The sequence below is a fragment of the Lutra lutra genome, chromosome 16, assembly GCF_902655055.1.
Source record: "Lutra lutra chromosome 16, mLutLut1.2, whole genome shotgun sequence".
Taxonomy (NCBI): domain Eukaryota; kingdom Metazoa; phylum Chordata; class Mammalia; order Carnivora; family Mustelidae; genus Lutra; species Lutra lutra.
Genome location: NC_062293.1, coordinates 33498010 through 33513540, shown reverse-complemented (window position 1 = coordinate 33513540; position 15531 = coordinate 33498010). Strand labels below are relative to the sequence as shown.

The window sequence follows — 15531 nt, the reverse complement described above, 5'->3', positions numbered from 1 at the left end:
GAATGAATAAAGTGTATAGTGTTAGATAATATTTGATATGTTTGGTCTTATTTTTGGTTTTAGAATTCTTGAATTTCTCTCTTTGATACATAGCTATTTCCTCAGGTTATTCTTTTAATTATCATCCTGGGGATTCCATTTACTTCTTTCCATTTCAGTTTTTTTTTGTTTGTTTTGTTTTGTTTTTTGTTTTTTGTTTTTTGGTTTGTTTATTTCGGGGAGAGAGAGAGCACGCACAAATTGGGGGGGGCAAAGGGAGAGGGAGAAGAGGGAAATGGGTTCCCCACTGAGCAAGGAGCCCATCTCCACTGGACGCCAGGCCAATCCCACGACCCCAGCCAAAGGCAGATATGTAACTGGCTGAGCCACCCAGGCGCCCTTTTTTACTTATTTCTTGGGTCGAATTCCATGTTTCCTGATTTCCATGGCTTCCTCTCTTTTGCTTTACTTAATTGTTTTAGTATCACATATCCTCCTTTAGTTTTCCTGAAAAGTTAATCAGGACACAGTTTTCTTTGTTTTGAGAGAGAGAGAGAGACAGCAACAGTGAGGGGCGGAGGTGGGGGAACAGGGGGAGAGAGAATCCTACGGAGGATCCATGCATAACGCAGAGCCTAATGCAGGACGCATTTTCGCAACCCTGATATCAGGACCTGAGCTGAAATCAAGAGTCAGATGCTTCACTGATTGAGCTACCCAGGTGCCCCTCAGAATAAGTTTTTTGAGACTGCATGTCTGAAAATATTTTTATTCAGTCCTTATACTTGATTGACAGTTTAATAGAATTCAGTACCTACTTTTATTTAAAGACTCTTGTTTTTCTTTTTAATATTCTCATTCTTAATTGTGTATGTTCCCCTATTCCAGAGACCGTTTTTTTTCCCTCCAGAGAATAAACTAGCACCTTTCTGCTGGAGTGTTGGAACAAATTTAAACCATCTATGGTGGAATAGGGGCAGGGATCTGGGGATCTATGTGCTTTTTTTTTTTTTTTTTTAACAACTTCATTGAAGAATAATTGACAGTAATTGGCATGTATTTAAAGTGTATAACTTGTTAAGTTTTGATAAAGTATATACCTGTAAAACTGTCGCCATAGTCAAGATAGTGAGCATATTTGTTATCCCCCCCCAAATTTCTTTGTGCTTCTTTATAAATCTCCTGCTTCTCCCCACAATTCCTTCCCCAGGCAACCCCCTTGTCTGCTTTCTATCACAGATTAATTTGCATTTTCTAGAGTTGTATATAATTGGAATCATATATTCATATAATTCACTTCTTTCAGTCAGTGAAGTCATTTTGTAGTTCGTTCATATATCCGTTTTCCTTTCCTTTTTAATTATGGGTGGTATTCTTTTTTTTTAATATTTATTTATGTAAATAATCTTTATACCCAATGTGGGGCTCAAACTCATGACCCCAAGATCAAGAGTCCCATGCTCTTCTGACTGAGCCAGCCAGGTGCCGTGTGTGTGTGTGTGTGTGTGTGTGTGTGTGTGTGTGTGTATTTGTAATATATATACACACACATTGTAATGCATATGCCACATTTTGTTTTTCTGTTCAACTGTTTATAGTCATTTGGGTTGCTTCCTGTTTTGGCTGTTACAAATAAAATTGTAATGAACATTATGTACAAATTTCTATATGGACATATATTTCCTTTTCTCTTTGGTCTGCCTAAGCTAGAATGGCTTGGTAAATTGGTTGGTGTATGATTAACTTTTTAGTGCCTGCCAACTATTTTCTGAAGTGAGTGTACCATTTTTATTTCCATCAGTAGTCTATGAGAGTACCAGTTCCTCCACATTATTGCCAACACATAATATACTCAATTCTTTTGAATTTTAACTAGTCTCATAGAAGTGTGATAGCTTTTTGTTATGTCTTTAGTTTGCATGTGTCTTATAACTAATGATGTTAAGCAGCCTTTCTTGAACTTAAGTTGCCATCTGTATATTTTCTTTGTTGAAGTATCTATTCTGATCTTAATGAAGTGTAAATTATCAATTTATTCTTTTCGTGTCATAGTTAAGAAATTTTTAGGTAGTCCAAGATCATAAAAAGTTTTTCCTGTGTTTTCTTGCAGAAAACTTGTAGTCTTAGCTTTTACATTAGGTTTATGGTCTTTCAAGAATTATTTATTTATTTATTTATTTATTTTTAAAGATTTTATTTATTTATTTGACAGAGAGAGATCACAAGTAGACAGAGAGGCAGGGAGAGAGAGAGAAAGAGAGAGAGAGAGGGAAGCAGGCTCCCTGCTGAGCAGAGAGCCCAATGCGGGACTCGATCCCAGGACCCTGAGATCATGACCTGAGCCGAAGGCAGCGGCTTAACCCACTGAGCCACCCAGGCGCCCCAAGAATTATTTATTTATTTTTAATGTGAGGTATGAATTCAAGGTAGTTTGTTTATTTTTTGTATATTGTTATACATTTTTTCCACCACGATTTGTTGAAGACCAGCCTTTCTTCACTGAATTGTCTTTGCACCTCTTTAAAAAATTAGTTGTCCCTCTATATACATTGGTCTATTTCTGGACTCTGTTCCATTTATTTATTTATTTATTTATTTATTATTTATTTATTGATAGATAGATTTTATTTATTTGACAGAGAGAGAGATCACAAGCAGGCAGGGAGGCAGGCAGAGAGAGGAGGAAGCAGGCTCTCCACAGAGCAGAGAGCCCGATGCAGGGCTCCATCCCAGGACCCTGAGATCATGACCTGAGCCGAAGGCAGAGGCTTTAACCCACTGAGCCACCCAGGCGCCCCTCCATTTATTTATTTTTAATGACAGTACTACACTCTTTTCATTACTGTTGCTTTATAATAAAACAGGAAATGTTAGCTTTCCAGCTTCACTCTTCTTTTTTTTTTAGATTTGCTTTGCATTTCATTGCAGGTTCTTTGCCATTTCTATATGAATTTTAGAATCAGCTTGTTAATTTGTTCCAAAGAGTTACGGGGTTTTGATTGAAATTGCATTGGATCTGTAAATCCGTTTAGGAATATGTAACATCTTAATACTGAGTCTATTCATGGAGACTTTGGGTCTTTTGTAATTTCTCTCAGCAGTGTTTTGTAGTTTTCAAGAGACAAGTTTTTCACATTTTATGTCCGATTTATTCATTATTTCAGAATTCTTGGTGCTATAGTAAATGGTGTTTTTAAAAAATTTTAATTTCTGATTTCTTGTGCTTGTGTAATTAATTTTTGTATATTCATCCTGTAACCTTCAATCTTGCTAAATTAATTAGTTCTAGAAGCTGTCTTGTAGATTCCTGGGGTTGCTTGCAGATAGTCATGTTGTCTCTAAATATGGAGAGCTTTCTTTTTGATCTGCTTATTATTTAGTTCCTTGTCAGATTTTACTGACCAGAATTTCCAGTATAATGTTGATGTAAGCATGATGCTAGCAGCAAGTTTATTGTAGATACTCTCTCTCTTTTTTTTTTTTTTTTTTTTTTAAAGTAGGCTCCATGGCCACTGTGGAGCCCAATGCGGGGCTCAATCCCACAACTGTGAGATGGAGACCTGAGCTGAGATCAAGAGTCAGATGTTCAACCAACTGAGCCACCCAGGCACCCTTATTGTAGATATTCTTTATTAGACTTCTTTGGAATTCTGTTCCTCTTTGAGAATTTTCATTAGGAATGAATGTTGGACTTTGTCAAATTCTTTTTCTGCATGTATTAAGATTATCATATGGTTTTCTTTTTTCATTCTTTAAATGGATTAATTTTTTAAAAAAAAGATTTTATTTGTCAGAAAGAGAGTATGCACAAGCAAGGGGGCTGCAGGCAGAGGGAGAAGCAGGCTACCCTTTGAGTAAGAGCCAATGTGGGGGCTCCATCCCAGGATCCTGGGGTCATGACCTGAGCTGAAGGCTGCTGTTTTAACTGACTGAGCCACCTAGACGTCCCATTAACTTTTTTAAAAACTATTTTAACAACTTTGTACTTCTGAGATAAAAACCCTGGTTTGGTTAATGTATTGTCCTTTTAATGCATTACTGGATTTGATTTAAGATTTTGTTTAGAATTTTTGCATTTTTTGTGCCTGAGGGATATTAGATGATAATTTCCTTTTCTCAGAGTATTTTGTCTGGCTTTGTTGTTAAAGTAATGATGGCCTCAAAGAATTTTAAACTATGCCCTCTTCAGTTTTCTGGAAGAAGTTAAATAGAATTGGTTATGGTTCCTTTAGAGGTTTGACAGAATTCACCAGTGAAGACATTTGGGCCTTGTTTTCTTTGTGGAATGGTTTTCAACTATAAATTTAATTTCTTTAATTGATACAAAGCAGTTTACTTATTTCTTATTCTTATTTTTTCTAGAGTGAGGTCATGGGGTGGGGAGGGGCAAGAGGGAGAGGAAGAGACAGTCCTAAGCAGACTCCACAGCTACTGTGGAGCGGGCTCAGTCTCACAATCCTCAGATTATGACCTGAGCTAAAATCAAGAGTCAGATGCTTAACTGACTGAGCCACCCAGGTGCCTTTATAGTACTTATTTCTTGAGTGAGCTTTGGTAGTTTGTGTCTTTCAAGGAATTATTTCATTTGAATTTGCCAAACTTATTGGTGCAAAATTCATGATATTCTCTTGTTATCCTTTAACATTTGTAGAATGCTGTGTTATCACTTCTTTCTTTCCTGATAATGGTAGTTCTTGTCTTTTTCCCCTGATCAGTCTAGCTAGAGGATATCTATTCTTGTTGGTATTTTCAGATTTAGCTTTTGGTTTTTCTCTATTGTTTTTGTTTTCTATTTTATTGATTTTTGTTTTGATCTAATTTTTTTCTTTGCTTTATTTGTGTTTTATTTGCTCCTTCTAAAATCTTAAGATGGGAGCTGTTGTTAACTGATTTGAGACATTTGTGTTCACAATACTTGTTTCCTTTGTGATTTATTGTTTGACCCATGGGTTCTTCAGAAATGTTACTTAGTTTCCAGATATTTCTGTAATGTCATGAAGTTAAGGTGGTTGGTGGTGATGTGTAGGTCTAGTATATTGTTATGAATTTTCTGTCTACTTGTTTTATTATTGAGAGAGGGCTCTTGACATTTTCAGCAGTAGTTTTGTATTTGTCTTTTCTTTTGGCAGTTCTATCAGTTTTTGCTTCATATATTTTGAAGCCATAGTATTAGGGGCCTAACAATCTAGAATTGTTGTATTCTCTTGATTAATTGTTCCCATTATCACTGTGAAATGACCTTCTTTATCCTCATAACATTTTTTGCTTTGAAATCTATTTGATTTTAAAAAGCTACTTCAGGGACGCCTGGGTGGCTTAGTTGGTTGGACAACTGCCTTCGGCTCAGGTCATGATCCTGGAGTCCCGGGATCGAATCCCGCATCGGGCTCCCAGCTCCACGGGGAGTCTGCTTCTCTCTCTGACCTTCTCCTCGCTCGTGCTCTCTCTCACTGTCTCTCTCTCAAATAAATAAAATCTTTAAAAAAAAAAAAGCCACTTCATCTTTAACTAGTGTAACTATGACATATTTTTTCTGACATTTTATTTTTAATGTATTTATTTCTAAGTATTTAAAATCTGTGTTTTGTAGGCTGTGTACAGTTTGTTCTGGTCTTTTATATCCAGTTGGACAATCTTTGGCTTTTAACTGGGATGTTTAGGATGTTCACATTCATTGTACTTATTGATGTGGTGAAGTTTGAATCTGACATCTTGCTGTTTGTATTCTATTTGTCTTTATCAGTTTCTTGTTCCCTGTTTGGGTCATTCTTGAATTGAATTTTTTTTAATGTTAAGTATATGGATTAATCTGAACTTTAAAAAAAATCCTACAGTGAACTACTTAATAAGACCTAGATCTAGGAAATGATGAGGAAATTAAAGTGGGGGAAAAAGCATTACTAGTGATGAAAAGTAACACTGACAAAAAGAGAACATTCTATCATAAGGATAAGAAGATAAGACAGTTATGATTTTGTATTCTAGGATAAACTAAAAAATCAGATACTTATGAAATTATAAGATTTTGATAAAATCACTATAGTAATAAAAATAATTTTTAAAAGTAAATATTTACATAATGCTTACTATATATCAGACAGTGTTCTATGTGCTTTACAAATATGAGCAACTTTATTGAGGTAGAAACTACATGAAGAGGATAATTTTTAGGAAATTGTAATTATCAAGAGTCACTTAAGAGTATATGATTAATTTAATTATTTTATTTATTAAGTGGGCTCTACACCCGCTGTGAAGCCCAATGTGGGGCTTGAACTCACAATCCTGAGATCAAGACCTGACCTGAGATCAAAAGGGGCACTTAACTGACTGAGCTCCCTAGGTGCCCACAGGATGTGTATAATTTAAACAGGAAACATTAAGTAAATTTTATTGGTAATAAATCTCCTTGAAAAGGCATAACATTCAGACTAATGGAAAATTTTTACCAAATCTTTAAATATCTGTTGCCTATCATAAGTAATTTTTTCTTAGTGAATACAAAAGTACTACATACCATTCTTTGAGACAATGTAACATTAATAACAAGTTGTAGTAAGAACAATAGAAGAAAATTAAAGTTCAGTTTTATTGAAAACTAAATGAAAAAATCTTAAAAATACTAGCAGACAAAAAACAGTAGGATATTTATGAGAACAAACAAGAAAGCAAGACCAGGGTGCCTGCCTGGCTCAGTTGGTGAAGCGAATCGTGATCTTGGGGTTGTGGGTTTGAGCCCCACATTGGGGGTAGAGATTACTTAAAAATAATCTTAAAAATGGGGCTCCTGGGTGGCTCAGTGGGTTAAGCCTCTGCCTTCGGCTCAGGTCATGATCTCAGGGTCCTGGGATCGAGCCTCACATCGGGTTCTCTGCTCAGCAGGGAGCCTGCTTCTCCTTCTCTCTCTGCCTGCCCCTCTGCCTACTTGCGATCTCTCTCTGTCAAATAAATAAATAAATTCCTTAAAAAAAAAAAAAAAAAACCTGGGCAGGGTTAATCAAAGGAATGAAATAAATGTTTCGTTATCAGAAAAATCCTGATTATAACTTTAGATAAAAGGGCAAAGCCATATGAATATATAAATAGAAATGAATAGGATAATAATTTTTAAAACATTATTATATTTGATTCTTATTCATCACCAAACTATTTATTAAACCAGGAATAAAAGGGAACTATAGTAACTTTATGTTTTTTAATTTAAATTTTTAAAAAGATATTATTTATTTGACAGACAGCAAGAGAGGAAACACAAGCAGAGGATGTAGGAGAGGGAGAAACAGGCCTCCCGCTGAGCAGGGAGCACGATGAGGGCCTTGATCCCATGACCTGGGATCATGACCTGAGCCAAAGCAGATGCCCAGTGACTGAGCCACCCAGGGGCCCCAATAGTAACTTTATTTTAAAGGTCTATAGGAAACAATCTAATTGGTAAAACTTGAGAATCTCTCTGGTAAAGAATCAAGAGTTGCTTCCTATCATTGCTTCACTTCTGAGTGTGCTGGTCCTGTATTTTCTTTCTTTTTTTTTTTTTTTTAAGATTTTATTTATTTGACACAGAGAGAGCGAGTGAGAGAGAGATCACAAGTAGGGAGGCAGGGAGAGAGCGTAGGAAGCAGGCTCTCCCGCTGAGCAGAGAGCCTGATGCGGGGCTCAATCCCAGGACCCTGAGATGATGACCTAAGCGGTAGGCAGAGGCTTAACCCACTGAGCCACCCAGGTGCCCCCTGTATATTCTTTTTAAAAGATTTATTTATTTTAGAAAGAGAATCTCAAGCAGACTCCCCACTGAGTGTGGAGCTTAATGTGAGCTTGATTCCATGACCCTGAGATCATGACTGGAGCCCAAACCACAAGCTGGACACTTAACCGACTGAGCCACCCAGGCTCCGGTCCTGTATTAAATTAAGGCAATAAATATATAAATATATTGAAAGGAAGAAATAAAATTCAGTATTTGCAGAGTATGTGGTTATCTACATAGAAAGTATATAACTTACACCTTTTTAGTGAGCTAATCTTGGCTGTTGAATGCACAAGCAAGACATAAAAATCAATAGTGTTTTCATATATCAGAAATAATCAGCTAGAAAACTTAATTGAAAAAAATCCCATTCCTAATAGTAACAAAAATGAAGAATTTTGAATAATTTTAATAAAAGATGTTGACCTTTTTTAAAAAAGTTTGTTAGGGAGAGAATGAGCAGTGGGAAGGGGTAGTGGGAGGAAGGCAGAGAGAAGCAGACTCCTTGCAGAGCAGGAAGCCCAGTGCGAGGCTCTATTCCAGGACCTGAAGATCATAACCTGAGCTCAAGACAGATGCCTAACCAACCAACTAAGCCACCATAGCACCCCTGTTGAAGACATTTGTAGAACTGTTATAAAACGGGCAAGAATTGAATGAAGAAATACCCTGTATTTCGTTGATTCTCAGATATATGTTATACTGTCTTTGAAATGGGATGCATCTTAACAGTTGATATAGCTGTAATTTACTGACTTTTTTTCCTTAATAGTGCATAAAATAGTTACATTTAATAATGTGGCCTATTACATTTTGTTGACTATAGTATATTTATCTAGGGGAATGTTCAACATTACAAATGTACTGTTCTCTTGGTGTCATTCTAGAAGTTGTAGTTGCATCTTTATTTCAACATGAATTTTCTCAGAATTTGGTAAAATTCCAATATTAATACAAAAGAACAAGGGGTCTCAAATAACCAACATACTCCTGGGTTAAAAAAAAAATTGGGATTCTTGTCCTATATCAACATATAATGTGAGAAACTTGCATATGTATATAGGGAACTGTGCACAAGGGTCTTCACTCAGGAGTTATTTTTAATAACAAAGAATGGAAAACAACCCAATTGTCCACTGATAGAGAAAAATAACTTATGCTATATTCATGCAATGATATCCTCTTTAAAACTGCTGAAATGAGTAGATTTTTAAATATCAATAGACAAATCTCAAACAATGGTAAGTGGAAACTGTAGGCTATATCATGACATAGCTTGATGGTGTTTATGTGAAGTCTAAAAACAAGATTACTAAACACAGTGTGGAAATACATGTACAGCAATAATAAACTTCATTTGAGTGAATTATCTTAGAAGGAAATGGGATCAAGGAATGATTTTTATAATATGCATTCAATAAATATTTGAATACAAGCTATATAAGTTTTGATAATTTTCATGATACCAGTCATTATTCTTCATGAGCTATGAACTTATCATTTTAAAGTTACAAACCTGGTTGTAGTGAGTGTTATAAATTTTATTTATATGGTATTAGATAGTATATAAATTTGATAGGGCATCCATAACTAAATACCACAAACTAGGAGGTGTAAACAACAGAAATGTATTTTCTTACAGTTCTGGAGGCTGGAAGTCCAGGATCAGTGGCAGCAGGTTTGGTTTCCCCTGAGGTGTCTCTTGCAGGCGGCTACTTTCTCTCTCTGTGTCCTCTGAAGACCTTATCTCCAAATACAGTTAAACTGAGCTACTAGGGGTTAGGACTTAATACAAGTTTGATGGAGACACAGTTTAGTCTGTAACCGTTTATAAAGCTTTCTCACATACGGCTTCATGATTGTTATAACAATCCTAGTGAAGCAAGCAGTAGTAGATACTATTATTCCAGTTTTACAGATAAACAGACTCTGAAAGTCATATAATTAGTGCATGGGAGATTTAGGACTTCAAATTGGTTGTCTTGAATAGAAAGTCTTTAACTACCATACTTATTTTACTAAAATTGAATTTCTCAGTTTTACCTTTGGCACTATATGAAGTGGTGTTTTCCAAATTGATATGGTTAAAACTTCTTTGGGTCTGTTACATCTTAACATTTCTCTCTGTCTTGGAATGCAATTTGAAAAATCCTTGTTTGAAGTCTGTTGATCTATAGAGGTTTATTCGTTAATATACATAATAGCTTCACTGTGCCAGTCTAAAATATATTTGTGGTTGCTTGAAGTTGGATTTATGCTAATACATAAGGAACGAAAAATGCATTGAAATCAAATATGCTTCTTCAATGACTTTATTATTAGAATGGAAATAACCTAGATCCTATGTAGATTCTTAATTCTTAAAACCACTTTGAAAGTCATTCTGTTTTTCTTTCTCACTTTTTTCAGCACATAACCAAAATAAATTTTTTTAAAGATTTATTTATTTTAGAAAGACTACACAGGAGCAGTGGGGAGGAACAGAGGGAAAGGCAGGGAGAGAATAACTGAAATAATTTCTATTTTTATTCTTTATTAAGGATTTTGAGGTGCCATTAAATATTAATTTTGTTTATTCAGTTTTTTTCCTCACACAGTTGCGGTCTTGTAGTAAGAGTGAGTTGATATCTAAGAGCTCAGAGATCCTCATGATGTTTCAGCAAGTTCATCGAAAGCCCATGGCATCCTTTGTTACCACTCCTGTTCCACCAGACTTTACCAGGTATGGTATAGTTTTTTAACTTGATTTTCATCTGAAGTTTATGTACAAATACATATACTTGTTTCAAATGAGTGTTGTTTTTCTTAACTCCATAGTTTTTTAAGGTGTTATTTATAATGATGTGGTCTGGTGAACTTTAGTTATGTATGTAAATCTGGTTTAAAAAGTACTGGTAGACTTACACTTGATTGTAGAGGATCTTGAATTAGGAGTTAGTTTGTTCTGTAGAAGGTGAACTGATCCAATTCAGTTTCATTAGTATCTATTCATTTTTTAAAATTGAGGTATAACTGACAGTAGCTTCATATTACTTGATAATGACATAAGTCTAACATCTCTCACCATGAACAAAAGACTTTTTTTTTGTAATGAGAACTTTTAAGATCTACTCTCTTAAGAACTTTTGAATATGTAGTACAGTGTTATTTACTATAGTCACTGTACTGTACAGTCCATCCCCAAGACTTACTTTATACTTGGAAGTTTATACCTTCTGACCCCTTTTTTCTATTTCACATATAAGTGAGATATGGTATTTGTCTTTCTCTGACTTACTTTCTTAGCTTAATGCTCTCAAGGTCTATCCATGATGTAGTATGTTCTTTTTTTTTTGTTTATCTTTTGAGTGTACTTATATAACATTACACAGGGACTGTAACACATTATGTTGCCAGAAGCAAAACTCAGATGAAATGCCATAAGATTCTGAAGGTGACATGATGTTACCCTCGTATCCTAAAAGGCAACGGGAGATAACAGTTGGTTGCATTCTATGCATCTTTATAGTTTTTTATTTGGGGCAGTCTTAGAATTCTTTTTTTTTTTTTTTTTTTTTTAAATTTATTTATTTATTTATTTATTTTTTTAAAGATTTTATTTATTTATTTGTCAGGGACAGAGGGAGTGAGAGCGAGCGAGCACAGGCAGACAGAGAGGCAGGCAGAGGCAGAGGGAGAAGCAGGTTCCCTGCCCAGCAAGGAGCCCGATGTGGGACTCGATCCCAGGATGCTGGGATCATGACCCGAGCCGAAGGCAGCCGCTTAACCAACTGAGCCACCCAGGCGTCCCTTAGAATTCTTTTAAATAGCATATTCTTTCAAGCATGGGGTGTTAGAGCAGTGGTTCCTCATATTAGCTGTGTATTCAGTTGGGATTCTTTTGAAAATTACCAGTGCTGGCTCGTACTTCAGGTCACTTAAAAATCTCTGCAGATGAATTAGTCTGCTTGGACTGCCATAACAAAGTACCATAGACTGGGTGGTTACTACTACAGAAGTTTATTCTCTCACGGTTCTGGAAGCAAGAGGTCTAAGATCAGGATGCTAGGAAATTTGATTTCTGATGAGGCTTCTTTGCTGACTTGCAGACAGCTACCTTCTCCCTGTATCCTTGCAAGACCTTTTTCCTCAAGCACAGAGATCAGTGTTTGGTGTCTTTTCCTCTTCTAAGGGCATGAGCTGTATTGAATTAAGGTCCCTCCCACCCTTATGACCTCAGTTAACTTTAATTATCACCTTAAAAGTCCTTTCTCCAAATACATTAGGGGTTAGGACCTCAATGTACAAATTTTGGGGGATGCAATTCAGTCTATAACATAGGCTATACTAAGACATTTATATTTTGTTCCTTATAAATCTCCTTAGTTGATTCTTATGATGTGAGGTTAAACCACTGCCTCAGATAGAAATAAATTGGTATGACAGATTTTTGTCCATCTTAGACTTTAAAGATGGCTTATGGAATATTCCCAAGTTTTTCTAGTATGTTGAGAGCTGTGGTACCTTTAGGAAATAGCCTTTGTTTTAAAAATGTTAATGTGTTTAACTGCCCTTTTTCTTTAATATATGATGCCCTCTGATGGCCACAGGGCATTGATGGTACTAGACTGTATTGTGCAAGCCAAGGTTCTTGACCTTGACGTTGTTGATCAGGATAATTCTTTGTGGGGTCGAGGGAGCTATGTTGTTTATTGTAGGATGTTTAGCAGTATCCCAGTAGCATCTTTCCTTTTACAGTTGTGACAGAAATATTTCTAGATGTTGCCAAATGCATCCTGGGAGCAAAACTGCCCCTGGTTTAGAATCACGGGCATAACCGGACCACACCAGTTATAAACGATCCTGTAATCAGAAGGGAAAATTCTTTTGACAACCAGAACTCAGGTAGTTCTCACTGATGATAAGTCTTCAGTTCTCTCTGAATTAACAAACTGGGTATAATATTCTGTTTTAATCAAGCACTGAATATTATTAAAAGGCCTTGGTATTTGGTATCTTTAAGTAGATTTGGGTGAACTAAGGATGTTCACCAGTATCCCAAGGCTGCCTCTTTGATAACATGGTCAGTCATTTCAGGGGTTTTTTGTTTGTTTGTTTGTTTTTGTTTTTTTTTTTTTTTAAGATTTTATTTATCTGGGATGCCTGGGTGGCTCAGTTGGTTAAGCAGCTGCCTTTGGCTCAGGTCGTGATCCCAGTGTCCTGGGATCGAGTCCTGCATCGGGCTCCTTGCTGGGCAGGGAACCTGCTTCTCCCTCTGCCTCTGCCTGCCACTCTGCCTGTGCTCGCTCGCTCTCTCTCTCTTTCTCTCTGACAAATAAATAAACAAAATCTTAAAAAAAAGAAAAAGATTTTATTTATTTATTTGACACAGAGAGAGAGATCACAAGTAGGCAGAGAGGCAGGCAGAGAGAGGGAGGAGGGAAGCAGGCTCCCTGCTGAGTAGAGAGCCTGATGCAGGGCTCAATCCCAGGACCCTGAGATCATGACCTGAGCCAAAGGCAGAGGCTTTAACCCACTGAGCCACCCTGGTGCCCCAGTCATTTCAGTTTTAAAGAATACCTTTTCTGAACCATTTGACATAAATACTATACATATAAAGGTAAATGTTTTTCCTTTCAGAGTATAGTGCATGGATCACTTATCAGAACTAGCTGGAGTGTTTGTTCAGAATGCAGATTTCTAGGTCTCTTCCCTGACAATCTGGTGGTGGTGTCCAGAGAATGAATCTTGGGCATCCTGAGTAATCCTGCACTACAGTTGGGAACTGTAGATACGGATAAACTCCTATGCTGATACTGCTTGCAAGTAGCTCATTAGGCAGGCACCTCTGCATTAGACTTGTCAATCTCTCTAATACCCAGTGATTATTTTTTTTTTTAAAGATTTTATTTATTTATTTGACAGACAGAGATCACAAGTAGACAGAGAGGCAGGCAGAGAGAGAGAGGGAAGCAGGCTCCCTGCTGAGCAGAGAGCCCGATGTGGGACTCGATCCCAGGACCCTGAGATCATGACCTGAGCCGAAGGCAGCGGCCCAACCCACTGAGCCACCCAGGCGCCCCCCAGTGATTATTTTGCTTTCTGTTCCCCAACTGCCCAAGTGGCTCAGAACTCCAACTTCCTTTTCATTACCTTCTTTTTTGGGTGAGATGAAGGGACTGAAATTGGGAAGGCAGGGAGCAAGGGAGGAAGGTAGGAGGAACATCAGTAAAGAGAAAACCAAAAATTTCAAAAATAAGAAAGTATGACAATTAAGGAGCTTCCCATGGATAAGTTCACATTAAGAACCTCTCTCCGCTAGTGATGCTTATTACTGCCTTACTGGAAAATTTGGCTTGTAACTTAACTGTAGTTTTTAATAGATGGGTTGCAGTATACAGGAAGCAGTGTTCATTTGTTGATGCATTGAGTGAGCATAGTGGAGCTCCAAATAAAAAAGGCCAACATTTATTGACATTAAATTATAGATCAAATTTTAATTGTGCAAAGGCAGTGGTGAATGTTCCTAAGCTTTGTGATCATGGAGCTGGATTACCTTAAATTCCATTAGTTCATAATTCATGGTGGAGCCACAATGGTGAATAAAGTTACCAAAGAAGAGTACAATGTTATTTAAGACCATCTATGTGTTTAGTACTGTTGTAGGCGCTACTCAGGAGACGTGGAAGAATACATTCCATATTAAATAGTAGAGAATTGTATATTAAAATCTAATATTTGTTACTCAATTACAGTTGGCCTTTGAACAATGTGGGAGTTAGGGATGCTTGCTCCTGAGCATTCAAAAATCCACATACAACTTTTGACTCCCCAAAAGCTTAACTGCTGATAGCCTACTGTTGACTAGAAGCCTTATCGATAACATAAAGTTGATTAACACGTATTTTGCGTGTTGTATTATATACTATATTCTTATAGCAAAGTAAGCTAAAGAAGAGAAAAACATAAGAGACAGTATATTTGCTCTAAGTACTGTATTGAAAAATGTCCACTTATGAGTGAGCCTCTACAATTCAAACCTGTGTTGTTCAAGGGTCAATTGTATAATACATACTGCTTAATGCTGCCCCATAGTACTAATTTTTTTTTTAAGATTTTATTTACTTATCTGAGAGGGAGAGTAGAGAGCGCTTGAGAGAGGAGAAGGTCAGAGGGAGAAGCAGACTCCCCATGGAGCTGGGAGCCCAATGTGGGACTTGATCCTGGGACTCTGGGATCATGACCTGAGGCAAAGGCAGTCACTTAACCAACTGAGCCACCCAGGCACCAGCACTAATTTTTTAACAATGTTATTTTTCAGAAAGTTTCCCTAAAAATTATATATATGTAGTATATCACAGTATCCTAGGATTGGTAGATGTTTTCTGTTCTCTGAATGTGATCATTTTCTCTCAGCGAGTGAGAGCTAGGGTAGGCTGTACTATGCTGTCTTGGTTAGTGAGCTTTTGCTGTCTATTCTAGCTCTTTAGCTTCTAAGCTTTCCACCCTGCTATTCTGAGTTAAACATGTCATCTTCTATTTGTGTTTTGGTGAACCCTTTTGACTCTTACTGACTGATAAAAATATGATGATAGACTGGTCTTAAACAAAAAAAAAAAAAACAAAGGAAATGTATCACTTTGGATATTAAGGAGATGGTGGAAAAAAATTATGAAAGATGTTTTGAATTTGGTGGTATGATTGGAAGTTGCATGAAATTGTAACCAAAACATACCATGACTTGACCAAATTTGAAAACTATCCTGGGGAGACTACCTTGGAGCTCTGATTAGGTTTGTGGTTCTAGGTAGGCTTCCTAGGTACTAGTT

At 36.7% G+C, this 15531-nt stretch overlaps 1 protein-coding gene across 9 annotated transcripts in view; it reads left to right on the top strand.

Annotated features, from left to right (window-relative positions):
- TRIM37 (tripartite motif containing 37) overlaps window positions 1-15531 on the top strand; it is a 150483-nt gene that overhangs the window by 30846 nt on the left and 104106 nt on the right. For all 9 annotated transcript variants that reach the window (XM_047708945.1, XM_047708951.1, XM_047708946.1 and 6 more), the window contains exon 9: window positions 10321-10445. In XM_047708945.1, the coding sequence (XP_047564901.1) occupies window positions 10321-10445 (125 nt within the window). The remainder of the gene's footprint in view (window positions 1-10320; window positions 10446-15531) is intronic.